At 43.3% G+C, this 16,554-nt stretch overlaps 1 protein-coding gene across 1 annotated transcript in view; it reads right to left on the bottom strand.

The window, feature by feature from the left end:
• The window catches only part of dpy19l3 (dpy-19 like C-mannosyltransferase 3), a 58,019-nt gene that overhangs the window by 29,343 nt on the left and 12,122 nt on the right, over window positions 1–16,554 (bottom strand). The window contains 9 exon segments of the mRNA XM_054619077.1: window positions 1,223–1,381; window positions 2,973–3,046; window positions 3,318–3,419; window positions 4,510–4,641; window positions 4,867–5,001; window positions 5,573–5,696; window positions 7,771–7,916; window positions 8,473–8,594; window positions 12,081–12,171. Of these exon segments, the coding sequence (XP_054475052.1) occupies window positions 1,223–1,381; window positions 2,973–3,046; window positions 3,318–3,419; window positions 4,510–4,641; window positions 4,867–5,001; window positions 5,573–5,696; window positions 7,771–7,916; window positions 8,473–8,594; window positions 12,081–12,171 (1,085 nt within the window).

Genomic DNA, 16,554 nt, shown 5'->3' with positions numbered 1-16,554 from the left:
CCGCGGGAGTCAGCAAGCAGACAAACAGAGAAAAAAGGCCTGAGGGCAACGCTGTCACTCCGACAACTTGGCTTCCCGCACCGAATCAGACGGACACTGGCTCCAATATGAATGCAAATCCAATCTGATGCCTCTTACTTCTACGTGAGGTGGGGTAAACTGGATTAAATGAATTCGCCGAATTGGCAAACAGCCCTTTGTTCTACAAGGTTAGTATTCCAGCCCTCCAACGGGCATAGGGCGAGTTGATATGCTAATGTGATTAGCTCAGCGCGGCCCCTCACCTCGCACCGCAGGCAAATTAAGCTTTGATTCGGCAGCTGGTAGAATATTCAGTTTTTTCTGCCGCGTGGAAGCAATAACGCCAATTCTAAATCAGCAGCGGTGTCCGGCGGAGACATGGGGACGGTGACTACCAATGAGACTGATATTCTGTTCCGACAGCCATCCTGATGTCCTCCTCTAAACTGAAACTCCCTTTTGCTCACTTTCTTGTTCCTTCCTGCCAAGTTTGAGGTTTAAACACTAAATACTTTCTGACGTCAAAGAGTTACCCTGGGCTATCCCTTAACGGTTAAAAAACATAAGGTCAAGATGTTTATCAAGAACACTGTTTCCAATTTGGTTATTGTTTACATGATACACTACAAGGTTGTGTTTGAAGGAATTTGAACAAATTGCATTGTTCTCCTTAATTCCAAATATAAAGGAAAAAAATCTTGTAACTCAAATAAAAATGAGGTCAAAGGGAGATGGTTGCAAAGTATTAACATAACATTATTTACATAATATTTCAACCTTATGATGAGTCAAATTTGCATATATTTACATATTACTACCTTTTATAAGTTGATATGAGGAACGTGTTAGCATTTTGATGAGCAAACACGGAGCAACATTATCATTGGTTTGGAGTCATGTTTTTGTACCACTAGATGACTGATGTTCACTCTCCCTTTAGCTCGGTTTTGGTCTGGTCTTCCCTAGAAGTGTTGTGTAAATGGACAGCTTGTCATTAGCTTTGAGTTAATGTTGTTAACAGAGAAATAAAGAACGACAGATGGAGGAGATCAATCAACTGCCACTTGATAATAAACATTAACAGAGTGGAAGTAAGATAAAACGTGGACTCTGTGTGTGGAACCACGTACCACATCCGACATGGAGCTGGCAAGGACTTTCATGCCCCCCCCCCCTTACTTCCTGTCCCTTTGTCACCCACCTGAGGTTCTGCAGTGCAGCCGCTGCAAACATGGCGCTGAGCAGCAGCAGAGTGGGGACGTAGGGGTACAGCAGCAGGGTGCCAGCCAGGCGCTCCATTGTGTCGAGGGGCAGCAGGCCAAAGGCCTCCTCGCACAGATACAGACTGGCATCGAAATCCCTGCAGGAAGAAGAGAGGGAGGAGGGTGACGTGAACGAAGAGAGAGGGGGAGGGGGAACCAAAGAGAGGAAAAGAGAGAGAGAGAGAGAGAGAGAGAAAAAGGGGAAGATGGACACAAAATAAGTGAGGAGGGAACAACACTTGGTAGAAAATCTTTCAAAATGAACAGGAATTACTCAAGTGTAAAGCTTTTTGAATGCAGCAAAAAAATGGTAAAAACTTGAACAGCAATTAAAATAGCAGTGTTTAATGTATAGTACGAAAGCATTGAATTGAATCGTATAGGCCGGCCCAATTTTCCCTGATACCTCATCCAACTATTTGAGTCAGTATTGGCCCCGATATCTGATATCAGTTCAGTATTAAGGGAAGCCTCCCGACATTCACCGGATATACTGGCGCCAAGTCGGAACAATACATGTAGTGGAGTGAAAATAATGATGAGCAGTAGAAGAAGAAAGTAGCATAAAATGCAAAAAACTCTGTGATTCAGTGAAAAGTGCCTAAAAACTGAAAATGCACCTATTAACTATTGCCTTCTAGTTCATATATTATTTTCACGAGAAGTCTTGGTGATGATCCAGTTAACTGCGTGTTAAGCCTCAGGATTTGTTGCTCTGACAACAACACCAGATCAGTTAAAGGCCAGTTTTGAAGCACTGAAAAATGATGGCTTTGTCCAATCATCATCCACAATCAAGTCAAGAAACGTTAACTATCCGTGTACGAAGAAAAAAAAATAGCCCAGTTCTACAAACAAACCGGAAACAGTAATTTAAATAAAAACCTTTATGAGTTGATGAGAAGTGTAATATTACTGACGCAACGAAAAAATGAATTGCAAGACACAAAAGTGTACTTCTATACATCAGGTGTTTTGAAAATGAACTGCGTCTGTTATCTCAATAAGGCATGAATGCACTTGAATACGCTTTTTTGGTTTTGTTTTTTTACAGCGTACATTTTACGCATTACTTCGGCAACGCCCCTCCCCAATAAACTGCTGATAAGTAAGTGATCTGAGAATTGAGATATCGCAAAAATCAAGGTTGAACAAAAAAAAAAAAGAGAGTCCGAGGAAAGAAATCAGTCTTGGCGAGTGAAAGAGAGACGAGAAAAAGAGGGATAGAGGAAGAGACGGGAAAGCGTGGAGCAAGCGCTGCATTTTCCCAGCCTCGTGAATAATTGAAGGGGGTTGGTTCTGTGGCGTCGGGTTGTGAGCCGTGTTATCTGCCACCCCGGAGCAGCTATCCAGTGGCTGAGCCGCTCAACGCACACTCACACATACAAGATGTATCTGATCGATGGGAGGCCTGGTGGCGTTACCCCGACATCTATTATTCGCACACACTTACCACTCCGGGTGCTACAATACTGCAGCTTAGTGAGTAATACAGTCGCGCTGCATCAAGTCAAGAGGTGCATGAGCTCAGGCTGTGTAGAGTCGCACTGCTGTGTGTGAGCAAGTCCAAAATATGGATTGATGAGCGTTAAGCGTGGCTGCGATCGTGAACGGAGGAGCGCGCAATTTTTGTAGTTCGTGTGTGTGTGTGTTCTGTGCGGATGCATCCACGCTGGTGTGTGTTCATACCTCGTCGGCCCCAAGGCGAGCTTCGACTTGATGAATTTAAAGATGTGTTCGTCCGATCTGAGCTGAAGAGCTTTCTGTAAGACACACACACACACACACACACACACACACACACACACACACACACACACACACACACACACACACACACACACACACACACACACACACACACACACAGAGAGAGAGAGATAACGTTATCTTGTCAAGGCTAAAGATCAGCATGCTGAGAAGTATAAATAAATAAATATGGGGAGGAGGGCTGCAGTAGAGGGGGTAAACAAGGGGAGGTGACGCAGCAGTGAGGGAGCAAAGGGAGGAGTACGGGTATGAGTGGAGGAGCACCTTGGCCAAGTAGTTGATGGTGAAGGTGAGGAGGAGAACCATGGCGCTGTGAAGAAGAAGTTTGGCCAGACGAACCAGCGGGCTTCCCGTCTTCAGACCGGACTGCAACAAGAGATTAGTCAATACTTGGGAGTCACCATTCAGCAAAAACACTATTCCATTTATCTTTTGATTTAAAAAAAGATATATATTCCAGCACTGACAGCTATGCCATTGTTAGACCAGAGAGTCTGCATGGTATCATGCGTGATATATTTGTTTTTGGGTGGGTTGGGGGGGATGTATCACACTAAGGCCATATGGTCAAATTTAAATAATTCATTTAAAATCTCATATAACAATACCTTATTTCACCAGTCAGTCGGGAGCAAGCTGATGAAGGCCAAATCTAAAAAAGAAGGGCCACTGGATTGCACAAAATGGTGTTTGGCTAACCGCAAAGCGCCAGCTTGCACATTAACCAGACGGCAGCCAAAAGTTTCATTTCGGACATTAATATTAATTAGCTACAGCTGATATCATTTGCCGTCAAAGGAGTTTTCAATTTAAACCGGTGAAAGCTTGAAAAAATACAAAATAAAAAGTTTAATCTTTTGTCTGGGAAATGTAGAGTTGATCCGCTGCACTCTTTTTTTTTTCATAACATGAATCTTTATTGTTTGGACTTGGGAGGATATCAAGTCATTCCAAGCCAAAAGTTGAAGTCCAAGTGAAGTCACAAGTCGTCTAAGTCATGTGACTTAGACGACTTGTGACTTCACTTGGACTTCAACAAAACTTCTAAAAAACATATTAGAATGGCTCACACGTGCCCGTTTTCAATTAAACATTTCACAATAAGAGCATGTGTCACTATGTACAAATGATCTAAAGCCAGAAATGTAATCTTTTACAACCTCCCTCCATCTGTCTCTCCTTCCCACTTCCAGCCTGTCACATTAAATGTTTCTGTAATTGTTACTGTGATACGATCTGATTTAACTAAATTGCATTTACACCTGACAGGAAAATGTGTCTCTGGCATACAAATTGAAATTATCTTCTGCGAAAAAACAGACTGCAGCGCGGGTTGATCTTCCATCTGTGTTTTGTGAACGAGCTACAACAACTGCCTGGATATTTGTCTGTGCGTCTTTGACCCAATTCCTGCTTTTTACTTTTATTCCACACACAAACATACACACTCACTAACCTGGCAGTGTCTGATGAAGAGTGCGGCTACGATGAAGCTCAGGACCAGTGATCCCAGTATCATGGAGTTGCAGAACTGGAGGAGCCACACGCTCAGCAGACTGCACACTTGAACTAGGTACATAGTGGTCACCTAGAGGAACACACACACAGTCAAGTGTCCATCATGTCGCATGTATACTTCCATAATAGTGTATAAATACCTAACAAAAATACTAACAACTCTTTTACAATAACAGGACTAAAGCTAGCAGAAGCTATAAAACATTGTTAAGACTGACAGTCAGCTGAATGGAGCCATTTTGAAGATATCTTATAATATATATCTCTAGGTGTCTGCTCCTTCTCAGAACCATACCTGTGTGGTTGTTAAGAAATCGCCACAGTCCAGTGTGTAGATGATGAGCGCCTGAACGAGCAGGATGAACTGGTTGAACTGCCACGTCAGACAGAAGCAGAACGTCGTCACATACATCAACCACACCACCACCTTCTGATGAGGGAAACACACACACACATACACACACACTGGGGTTAGTTATTTAAACCGGTTAAGGCTGATTATAGAATTTATTGGTTGGGTGTGTAGGATTGGGATGGTAAAGGATGTAATCGCTCATCGGGATAAAAAAAACACAATAAGTTTATTATGGTGTTTATTATGGTGAATTTCCATTATTGGATAATCGTGAATATCGTCGCGATTGACTTGGAAAATAAGTGATAAATAGAGACAGATTTAAAAAGAAATCCACGGGAATTATCACTTAAGAGAAAACCTGTCGCTATTTCTTAAAGTCATCCATCATTTATTTATGCCGGTAGACTTTAGGATTACCTTCTTTGAGATTGTTTAATTGTTTTTCACCAAAAACTATTTTTTTCATAAAAAAAAGATGGGTCCCACCTGTGGCTCGACAAAAGTATATGTTCGTAACAAAATTAGTTTTAGGCATATTTTGATGAATGTCGGGATGACAGGATAATCGCGGCGTGAAAGTTACATATTGTCTAGTTAAGCGTGCCGAGACGAAGCCAGTTGGGCGGGGTTTTCTTGTGCATACCTGCTGCAAGGCGGTGAGCTGAGGCCGGAGGTAACAGGTGATGGTGGTGACCTGCAGCGCTAGGAAGGGCAGGGACCAGTTCTCTCTGAGGGAGATGGTGAACTCCACACGAGTGGTATCCACCCTGATAGGAGGGAGAGAGGGAGAGAGAGGGAGAGAGACGGTGGTTGGAGGAAAACCATTTTTTTTTTTAAAAGACGTAATATCGCAACTCAAAAAATAAAGAAAATCATTAAACAAGGTGAAACATACTGCACTGTGCTTTGTGTGCTGATGGAGCTAAAAAAACAAGAGGATGAAGATAAAATACGGTGGCCTGGCTGGACGTCCTAATCTGTGGTTCACACTGCTGCTGTACAGAATGATGAGCCCCTGAAGAGCTCCGTTTGCACCTTGGTGGGACGATACGGTGGCTGAAGGAGCCGCCCTTCTGCCTCAGCTCGTCATAGACAGAGAGTGTCGTCCAAGATGGCTGCGATCTTGTCCTTGCTCCTCCTCTCCACCAGTCAGACCAGCTTGACCACACAGAGATCACCTTCCTCGCCAACTCTAAAGTCAGTCGTCTTCTCCGGCCTCGATGACGCCGCCCCTCGTGTCGGGGTCTTCTCGGTAAGAACAGTCTTCTCTGTCCCAAGGGACTTCAGTCCAGTTTGTTATTTCTTCCTGTTTGTTTTTTGAAGATGATGACGTCCTCCCATTCCGTTGAAATGTTAGGTCGGGGAGAGATGGAGGGTGGGGGAATGGCTGTGCTCTGGAGTTTGGCGGTGTGCGCTACACAAGGTTCCAGTGAGTTTCAAGAGAATTACTAGTACGTTTCAGACTCTGCCGTTTTCTCTATGACCTTGGCAGCTCTTAAGAGTAAGTTTTCTGAAGTTGTTAAAGGCTCAACATTTATGGTGATGCACTTATTCTTTTTTTTATTTGTTAGTTAAAGTTAGATGAGAATGTTGATACCACTCTCACGTCTGAAAGACTGAAAAAAGGGGTGAACAGCAAACCTGGGTCCGTCCCAAAATAACAACTTCTGACTGCCAGCAACTTCTACAGTGACTGATACACGTCATCTCATCTGATCCGTGCACAAACAAATGGCAAAAAATGACAAGTTGTGATTTTACAGGGGTGTTACGGGTAAACATGTTTGAACATGTCTCTGTTGGATTTAAAGTAAAGACAAAGTTTGACAGTCGTGTTTCTGTCCATCAGAGAGATCAAGTCCTTAACCGATTCAGTACAACAAACTGAATCAGTCACCGCGCTCTTACTTCACTCACGGATTGTGTTGGTTTTGTAGCGATTTATTTTCTGTTTCACTCAACCCTGAAAGAAAATAATCCTCTTTAAAGAATTGTTTACATTCGAACCTTACAGAAGAACTAGAATCTATTGAAACGGCCTCATTCACAGAATTGTGCTGCTGAAGTGGTTCATTTAGCTGATGTTTTGTGTATAAGAAATCCTGACGTTAAATTGCGTAATTAATACGTGGTTCACATAGGTGCCGGACCGCGAGGTGGACTCAGTACTGATCACGGATCGACAGTGGTCCGTTACACCACTGCTGTTTACTGCTTAAGACAATTCATAGTGCTGCCCCTCCACAGTGTAAGAGCTTTGTTCAGCTCAGCTCTGAGCAAATAAGCAGAGCTTCGAGGTCTAAACGTGGCTCTACCTTTGTACAATCTGCTTTTTCTTTTAAAGCCATTAAAGAAGGCAATAAGCTCTGTGTCGATATGAAAGAACTGCACACATTGTTGTGTTGTTTCCACTGAGGCTAAAGAAAGAATCTTAAGAAACCAGTATTTTATAACTTGGTATGACTAATGCTGTAATATTTTGACACTTGTATTCTGTTTTATGTTTATTCCGTTGAAGTGTGTTGGTATATGTTTGTGTGTGTGTGCATATGTGTACACCTGTGTAGGCATAAATAGGTAGTTGGTTCATTTGTAGTGGAGATGATGAGATTATTGTATTTTTCTACATGGTCCCTGATGTAAATAAATGGAATAAACTAAACTGCCAAAAAGGTAAGAATCCAATTCATAGACGCACATACACAGTCAAAAAGGGTTCTTTTTCTTTTTTAACCATTTTTTGGAAGCACTCTTGTCACAATATGAGCAACGGGGATTTGCAGTGATAATGCTATTTTAAGAAACGGGTGACACATGAATGCACGGTTGCTCATCACCCACCTGTTGAGGATGTACCAGACCCCCGTGAGCGTGCCCGCCAGCCAGGAGCCCGACAGCAGCCACGCTGTGAGGTACAGAGCGATCACGTACACCGCTTGGAGCGAGAACACTGTGTAAATGTAGAAATAGACCGGCTCCAGATAGGACTGGACCAAACACACACACACACACACACACAAACACACACGCACAGAAAGCATTAGTTCATTAGGCGCTGTAAATGGACAGAGTTGACTGCAGTGGCTGCGATTGGACTCGGGCACTCAGGAACACTGTGGCCTTTTCAAAAGGTCCGTCTGGTATTTCCCTTGCTGGCAATCTTGTCGCGGCGAGATCTCGGAGGGAGCTAAGTAACTTTTTTCTCGGTTAATGGATATGCCAATACGGAAACCTTTCCCTCTGTCTGTGACAAGTGCAGGTGTGCTGAGCCATGTCAACACCAAAATGTAAAATGCCACAACACTTCAAATGCCCGACAGCCTCCTGATATCATTCATAACAGTACCAGGAACTTGGTTAATGATGATGACAGATATTGTTTTTACATTTCTCCACACGGCGAGAATGCATCATTTCAAAACGACAGGCAAAGTCACAGAGACAGTCAATCATTTTGTTTTTGTAAGAGTGGCGGTCATTACTCTAATCTTATCGTGTTTTACAAGCCAATTGTAAACAGCTGACAGCTGAGTGATGGGGTACCTGTATTGGCAGCCATCTGTAGAGAACACTGAGGAAGACCTCTTGGTAGATATTCATTCGCTGCAGGAGATTGATGGTCCTCTTGGATTCTGTCAAGTTGTCATGGATCAAATCCGAGAGCCCTAGAAAAACACACACACACGCCCACGCCCACGCCCACGCACACACACACACACACACACACACACACACACACACACACACACAAAACATTTAAAAAATGCCACCATTTCTGCACAGTGACAGAGAGTGATCGTGATTATTGGGAGGAAGAGGTATGATTCCTGTTCCTCGCTCAATTAAAATAATTAAGAAGTGTTCTCCCAACAATCTCAGTATGTCCTGGTTTCACACAGTGTTTTTGTAGCACATCTCATCTGAAGGTAGCCTTTAAACCTCCACTAACATCAAAACGTTTTTATCAAATCAAACAATTAACCTTTGGGAGAAAAAAATCTGAAGAGCTATTTTACACAGCAAAACGCACCCAAATGTCATCTATCCAATTGATGAGTCAAGACCTGGGCAGAACAGTTTCTCTCCTAAACAACTTCCTTCAGGAAATCCTGTATATGGATGAGGAAGTTCTTCCAAAGAAGCTTTAAAGAAAAAAACAAAACTCTACTGGACTGAGTTGGTAGAGAGCACACTTCACTTGCATTTGCCAAGCTGCCACAAACACACCCCCAGATGAATGATAATGTTGCTCCATATCTGCGTATCCTTATACATCTATTTAGAAGGTGATAGTACATCACTGTTGGGTTTCTGCTTCCCCAAAGTGGCCAGGAAATTGCAGGTTTAAAGCTTCATTCAAATTTATTGAACCTTGGGTCTTATTTCGGTAAAGGTTCGTACATCATTTCTATCAGTTGTGGTGACATTTTACTCCCCAAAGTAATTGCTGAAATCTGGGAACAGGGCAACACTGGTACAACACAGTCAAACGGAGAAAGGGACATGAACTGACAGACGACAGACATGTCGTACACAACTCAACAAGTCCTCCAGAAAAGGCCCGACTTTAAGCGACTATTACCCGGAGCATGACTGTCCTCAGTGCAGCAGGGGTCTGCAGCAATGTCGGCAACCAACCACACCCACCCTGAAACACAAACCCTGTCTCCTGCACCAGGATTTGTGGGTGTGACTTTTTTGCCTTGTCATCACCATTCATAACAACACAACCAATGTGTTTATGAATAAAAGATTTACTAGAGAACTACATTCCTGTACTTTCTTTATATTGCAATATATATCAAGCTCATTGTCAGTTTGTTCGACTATCTTGCAGCCCTGACGTAAACACAACATATCAGGAATGTTGGTGATAATGTTCTTTGCCTCGTCTGATGTCGCTGTGTTCCTCCATCTCTCAGCAAGTACTTCTGTGAGTGTTATTGGCCAAAACGACTAAACTAAGACCCACGTTGTAATACGTCATAGTTATCCCTTCACCATGAAGACTGGTACTGACGTTATATGAGCGCATACACACGCTGGTGTCATCATCCCAACATGGGGAACTGGGTGCAGTATCATTACTATGTATTTGGTTTGACTGGAACAAAGCGTGACACCAAACTTGCAGCAGAGAGCTGAGTTTGTTCTGCAGGCTGGGATGTGTCAGCCTGATCACTGCTGTGTTCTTGATCCATGTAAGACCATAGAAAACAGCGCTGTTTTCTATAAACATAGTATATATATACTACCCACACACACACAGACACACACACACACACACACACATACGACGCACTTCAATCATTCCCTTTTTTTGCCCTTTTACCCTATCCTCTCATCCATGCTTCGGTCCCTCTCCTTCCTTTTCTCCATTGACGCTTCCTTCCATCCTTTTTTTCAGCCACATCACTTATTTGGCTTTCCTTCATCCCATCTATTACTTTCACATTTCTTCCATGACACCCTCGCTGTATTTCTCAACTCCGTCCAGCACACCATAACTCACAGTCACTTCTGTAGTTTCTGCACATCAAGCTTTTCTGCTGAGTGGAAAAGATACTGAGCACAGAGCGAGACAGAAAGGGAGGTCAGCCAGTTCCTCGACTGATTGCAGCTCAATTATTTGCCTTAGTGGAAAATTAGGCCTGTTTCCAACTAGGCATTTTACATAATAATGGGAACAAATAATTAGACTAATTTCCCTCAATCCAGACTGTGCGTCACAAGAAGCTGCATTGATTTGGTTGGTATGGTTGGAAAAAGTTTCTTTCATCATGTTAGAGTGGGTAGAGACAGCCACCTGGTGTCTATCCATGCACAAAAGTACATTTTCTCAAGATTTAAAATATTGTAAGACAATGTTGAAATAATTACAGTTAAAATAGCAATTATCAATCTTTAAGTCTAAAGCTGCATGTCCCAGGCAAAAAGTCCTCCTCACCAGTTGATTATTCATGCAAAAGGGACATGACAAAATAAAGAAATAAAAACTACCGCTTCACGGCTGTATGCCTCCGCCAACCTGTCATGTTGCCGTGTATGTCCATGTCTGTCCAAAATGTCATAACTTCCTCATTGTATCCTATTAGACAATTGTGGGAAATTGTCACAATAATCACAGGTATTCATGAGTAATGGCCAAAATATGTCTTGTGAGGTCAGAGTTACATCTGACTACCCAATTCTAATTGGCTCCGCTAGGCGTTCCTGAGATATCGTGTTCATGAGAATGGACTGGACGACAGACGTAAAGATGGACGACTGACAATTCAACTACACCGGCACAGAGGCATAAAACCAGCGTTTTTCAGTATTAGTTAGTCACGTATTGCAGTGTGGAGCTAGTTTGTCCTACTATTATAAAAGTTTGATCAAAAAAAAAATGTAAGATCAGACTATGCCTTTGTTTTCTTACGAAACCCTGTGTGGCTAACTAGCGTATATACCTGTTTGTATTTTTAAACAGTGTGTTTTCACTTTTAAAGTTAGCAAAGAAAACACTTTTAGAAGAAGGACAAACAAGTACACCTTGTTTGGCAAACGTAACACGTTCTCAGGGTACGCAGACTGGAGTTAGGGGGTTGAAAACGTCCCCAAATTCAAAAAAGAGCATCGAGGACCAGCTTCCACATTGTAGGGAAAAACCCACATGAAAAGTGTATGGTTAAGTCCTGAATGGGGCTTTTTCTTTTTTAACCTGTAACTTGACAAAATGATGTAGTTAGTTAATGTCGTAGGTAGAAATATTCTGCTAGGTAACGACTGCAGGTTTAGTAGTAAGCTAGTTAACTAGCCGACTTTCTAGCATTTGCGGGCTATGCTAAATCAGATAAACACTGATTAATCCATTCAGAACACTTTTGTTTAAGCGTATTAATTACCTATATTTTGGTATATCTTACTAGAGCCAGATGCACTTTTCTTCAGCATGTGGAGGAAGCCAAAGCTTGACAGGACTACCCTGCCTTGTTACGTATACTTATCTGTGATTAGAGAATCGCTGTTTGGGGGAGCGGTTAAGCAAACAACTCATACACTCATAAAAACAAGGATGACATAAGTGGACTGGCTGATATTTGATACACTCAACAAAAGGCCAATATTGGTGCGATATGTAAATGTTTGACCATAAACACAGTTTGTACCTTCCTGTATGGACGGGGCCTGCAGCATCTGCTTGTAGTAGGAGTAGTACAGTCCACACTCGGTCCGAAACGTGATCTCCCGCTCCACCTCCTGAGAGCAAAAATAAGGTGTTTTTTTTTTTAGTTGCATGAAACCAAAGACTTCTATTTCTCTGAAATATGGAAAACAGATATCCTGGCAAAACATGACAGAAACACGGAGGTTAGAGGCAAAGCGGCTAATACACTCGTAATCCTCTGCAGCAACAATGAGACAGGTAGCACGGCGTGTGTTTGTGTGTGTGTGTGTGTGTGTGTGTGTGTGTGTGTGTGTGTGTGTGTGTGTGTGTGTGTGTGTGTGTGTGTGTGTGTGTGTGTGTGTGTGCTTCCCAAGAGATTTCCCGCTTGCCACGCATGATTACTGTTCCACTGGGGGGTAAAAAAAACAGAGAGCAAACGGTGAACAACCAGCTGCAGAATATTAACTCCATCAATCTATCGTGTTCCATTTGTAAATAGTTTTTACAGCTGTGCTCCATTTAAAATGAAATTCTTTGACCGTAGTGATACATTTCTTTGACATATCAGCTGTGATTTAACTGTTGTTAATCCGAGGGATCTCGGAAATCTGCTCATTAAAAAACAGAGAATATTTCGGAGCATTATTCCAATGCCATATAAATGTCATCTTTTTCCAGTAATGACCTATGATTGAAAGCTCATTCCACATAAAAAGCCAAAAAAATGAATAATTATGGACACAAAACAGAAATGACACTAAACGGAACAGCCCCGCTGATTTCCATTCACATTACAAGGTGAGCTACCGTGCTGGCATTTGGCGACATTCAAATACACTTTGTATATAAAATGTCCCATATTCTAACCATCTATAAATGTCCCTTTGTGGCCCATATCCTCACCCTTATGGCCACTTCTCATCACCTTAAGTGGAATTGATAGCAGAATTCAATTAGCATGGCTAATTTAACTTCAGTCCACATCAGCTACCTGACAGCAGGTATCAGGGAGGATCACCTGGCAACTACAATGGAGAAACTACACAGGCCAGTGGTTCTAAGTGTCCCAGACCAACGCGGGTGTTCCCACCAGCTCACTTCATTTTATTCATCAGAGTTAAACCATTTGCTGATTAATTGAGTTAAAAACCAGCAGGACTCTGAGACCAGAGGAGCACAATAGAGAACCACTAGTTAATAACAGAAGGATCCCTCCTCTGTCACTCTCCCATAGGTTTCTTCCTTTTTTCTCCCTGTTAAAGGGTTTTTTTAGGGGAGTTTTTGTAATTTGTGATTCTGGGCTATACAAAATAAACTGAATTGAATTGAATTAACACAGTCCTGACATTTTACATATATATGTCTACTTGGCCGGCATTGTGAAAACAATGTTAATGGGATATAAAAAAGACTCTCCATAGCTGTGGTCCACCCACAGAGGTGCTGTTAATAAGACTATTTCTGGGACGTAGCAGGCGGTGCTTGACTGACACGTTCCTGACTCTATGATTCATTCTGTTGCACCTATTAGGGTTGGAAAATGTACTAAACTTAGCAAACTCTCAGCATAGGAACACATATTATCATTATGTCTGTCATTAGCATCCGCCACCTGCTAAACGCGGTGCCAGGTAAAATCATTAGTCAGGCCATCCATCACTTTGGCGAACAGGGTCAGCGCAGGACAGAAAGACACCTTTAAATATATATATATAGATATATAGATAGATAGATAGATAGATAGATAGATAGATAGATAGATAGATAGATAGATAGATAGATAGATAGATAGATAGATAGAGAGAGAGAGTCAACAGACTCCTACTGTAAGAGGAGATTGGACAGCTGAGGTGTGTGACCGTCTTTTATTTGCACCACGTTGTCGACTGAACCCGTGTTACTGTGAACGGTGATCAAATCAGAGTTTTCAAATGGACGCGGCGTCAGAACTCCTACCGTGAGCTGAGAGAACCACAGCAGATTCTCGTGTATGGCGTTGACGCACCAGGCCTGAGCCAGCGCCAGCAGCCCGGCTAACAACAGCCCAGCCGCCATGGAAACATGCCGTCGCCAGGGCCACCGGGGTAGGATGCCCGGACCGGAATGAGCACCGGGTCGCCCGTACAGAAACACCTCCCCTGTGCCCTCCTGCGTGGCATCGGTCCGATTTCTCCCCCACATCGTGTTACTGCTACCTCTCCCTTCATCTGCAGCATCTCGTTGAGGGCCTGGATGATGTTGCAGCTTGCTCAGCTTAACTCTCTTACGAAGCTCCATTGCCTGAGACGACGGAGATCATCAATACGTTCTTGGATCCTTTGATGCGCTGAATCCAGGTAGATAAACAGCACGCTCCGGGGCTGAGCTATAGAACGGATCCAAATCCATTACAGCAGTAAATGTAAATGCAGAGCGTTCCTCTCTTCTTGAAGTCGGTCCAAATAAATTAACTTTTTAATCGCTTCAAGTTCCTTGCCAAAAGGAAATATGCAAAAAAGCTTTCTCTGAGGGAATGAGCAGCTAGTTTCCTTCCCAATCCCTTCTTTTGAGTTTGCTCGAGGCAAAACAAGCCTTGGCTTTCCACCAAGAACTCTGATGAGATGGCTAATCCTCAGTTTAAATTAAGGTCAGAGAGAACGGGCCCAGTTAACAAGTTCACACGTTGCTCATTACCCCCCGAAAGCTAGTTCACTTCTCGGCAGGCACCGATCCTCTTCTCTCCGTCTCCCTCTGTTGCCGTTTCCTCTTCATGGCTTTTTCAACAAGTCCCATCCCCTCTGATGTAGCGCTTGAAGAATCCGAGCGCGCTTCCGTCCGGCGCTGGCCTCGCATCTCCCTCCCTCTGCTTTGTGTCGTCCAGGGCTTAAACATGAACCAACATCTGCCTCCCTTGAACTCCAGCAGACACTTCTAAACCAAAAGCAGTCGTACTCAACAAATCAGCTGCTATGTAGAAAGAGGAAAGCAGGCACACAGACCGAGCCACAGTAGGGCTACGAACAACGGGCTGGGCTGGAGATAAGTGGAGCAGTCAGAGCAAGGGAAAGAAAAAAAAAGAAGAAGAAGAGAGCCAATACTGGTGACCTCTTGTCTATAAAAAACACACATGCACACAGGAAAAGAATAGGATGGGGTGAGGTGGGGGGGGGGAACGTCACTCGGAAAAATGTGTTTTGTGGATCTGGGACCGCCGTCAAGCTGTGAGCACATGTGTGAAATAGACTCGGCTCTGCCGCAGGACCGTCTCAATCCACACACGTCAAGAGGAGGACCGGTGATAATGAGCCTTGTAGAGGTGTGTGTGTGTGTGTGTGTGTGTGTGTGTGTGTGTGTGTGTGTGTGTGCGTGTGCGTGTGTGTGTGAGGCTGAACACTGCTACCACATTCTCCTCTACAACCCAGTGGATGAGGAGGCCACATGTGAGATTATTAAAACCATCCCTGGTTCTGTTTAGGCAAACAGCTCCTCCGCAGACTGCCAGCATTCTGATAGCATCAGTCACGTAGCGTCGGGTCAGACAGCAGCAGCCAAAAGTACAAAACAGCAAGCAGGCAGGACTCCCAGACTCACAAATGATTTTCCAGCATGTTTCACGGTCCTTTCCATCCTACTTGACCTGGACACACTTAACAGAGCGTGAGCGAGAGTGTGTGTGTGTGTGTGTGTGTGTGTGTGTGTGTGTGTGTGTGTGTGTGTGTGTGTGTGGGTGAGAGAGAGCGAGTGGGAGAGTGAAAGTGAGAGATACAGAGAGCGTATCTCTAAGAGCTGGAAACAAAATAAATAATAAAATTGAGGGAGCAACAGGAAAAAGTCAGACTGCAGCATCAGCTGTGTCTGAACAGTGTGGCTGTACGCTACACTTTATTTTAATTTCACTATAGAAGTGAACCCAATTTGAGAAAGGATTATAGATTATGGTTATAGATTTCACTTCCTACACGGTTATTCCCTCAACTGTTGTTGACTATGATAGAATTCTGGTCTTAATCGTGTCTAACCACCAGGCGGCAATCTCCGGCTCTGCCCAATGAAGTCAAGTGAAAACTTGCATTCTCTCTACTGACCAGCAGGGGGCGACTCCTCTGGTTGCAAAAATAAGTCAGATTGTATAGAAGTCTATGAGAAAATGACCCTACTTCTCACTTGATTTATTCCCTCAGTAAACATTGTAAACATGAGTTTATGGTCTCAATCTTTAGTTTTGAGTCTTCTTCAATACAGCATGATGTTCATTTTGTAAATTATGGTTAATTTAGAGTCAAATAGACCATATAGCAGGGTATGCTTTAGGGCGGGGCTACACAGTGATTGTCAGGTTGCTGCCGTTACCAGAGCCCTATACGGCGTCTCTAAGTCACTCCTCCGCATTTCAAATATAGTAACCGAACGCAGAACTCAAGGCTTAATAACAGCAGTCCACAACCAATGGGTGACGTCACAATGAGTCTATGATGTTAGCAAAGTCTTTCTTCAGC

Source organism: Anoplopoma fimbria, chromosome 2 (genome assembly GCF_027596085.1).
Source record: "Anoplopoma fimbria isolate UVic2021 breed Golden Eagle Sablefish chromosome 2, Afim_UVic_2022, whole genome shotgun sequence".
Lineage (NCBI taxonomy): Eukaryota > Metazoa > Chordata > Actinopteri > Perciformes > Anoplopomatidae > Anoplopoma > Anoplopoma fimbria.
The sequence above is the reverse complement of the archived record's forward strand: the minus strand, read 5'-3'. Positions and strand labels throughout refer to the sequence as shown.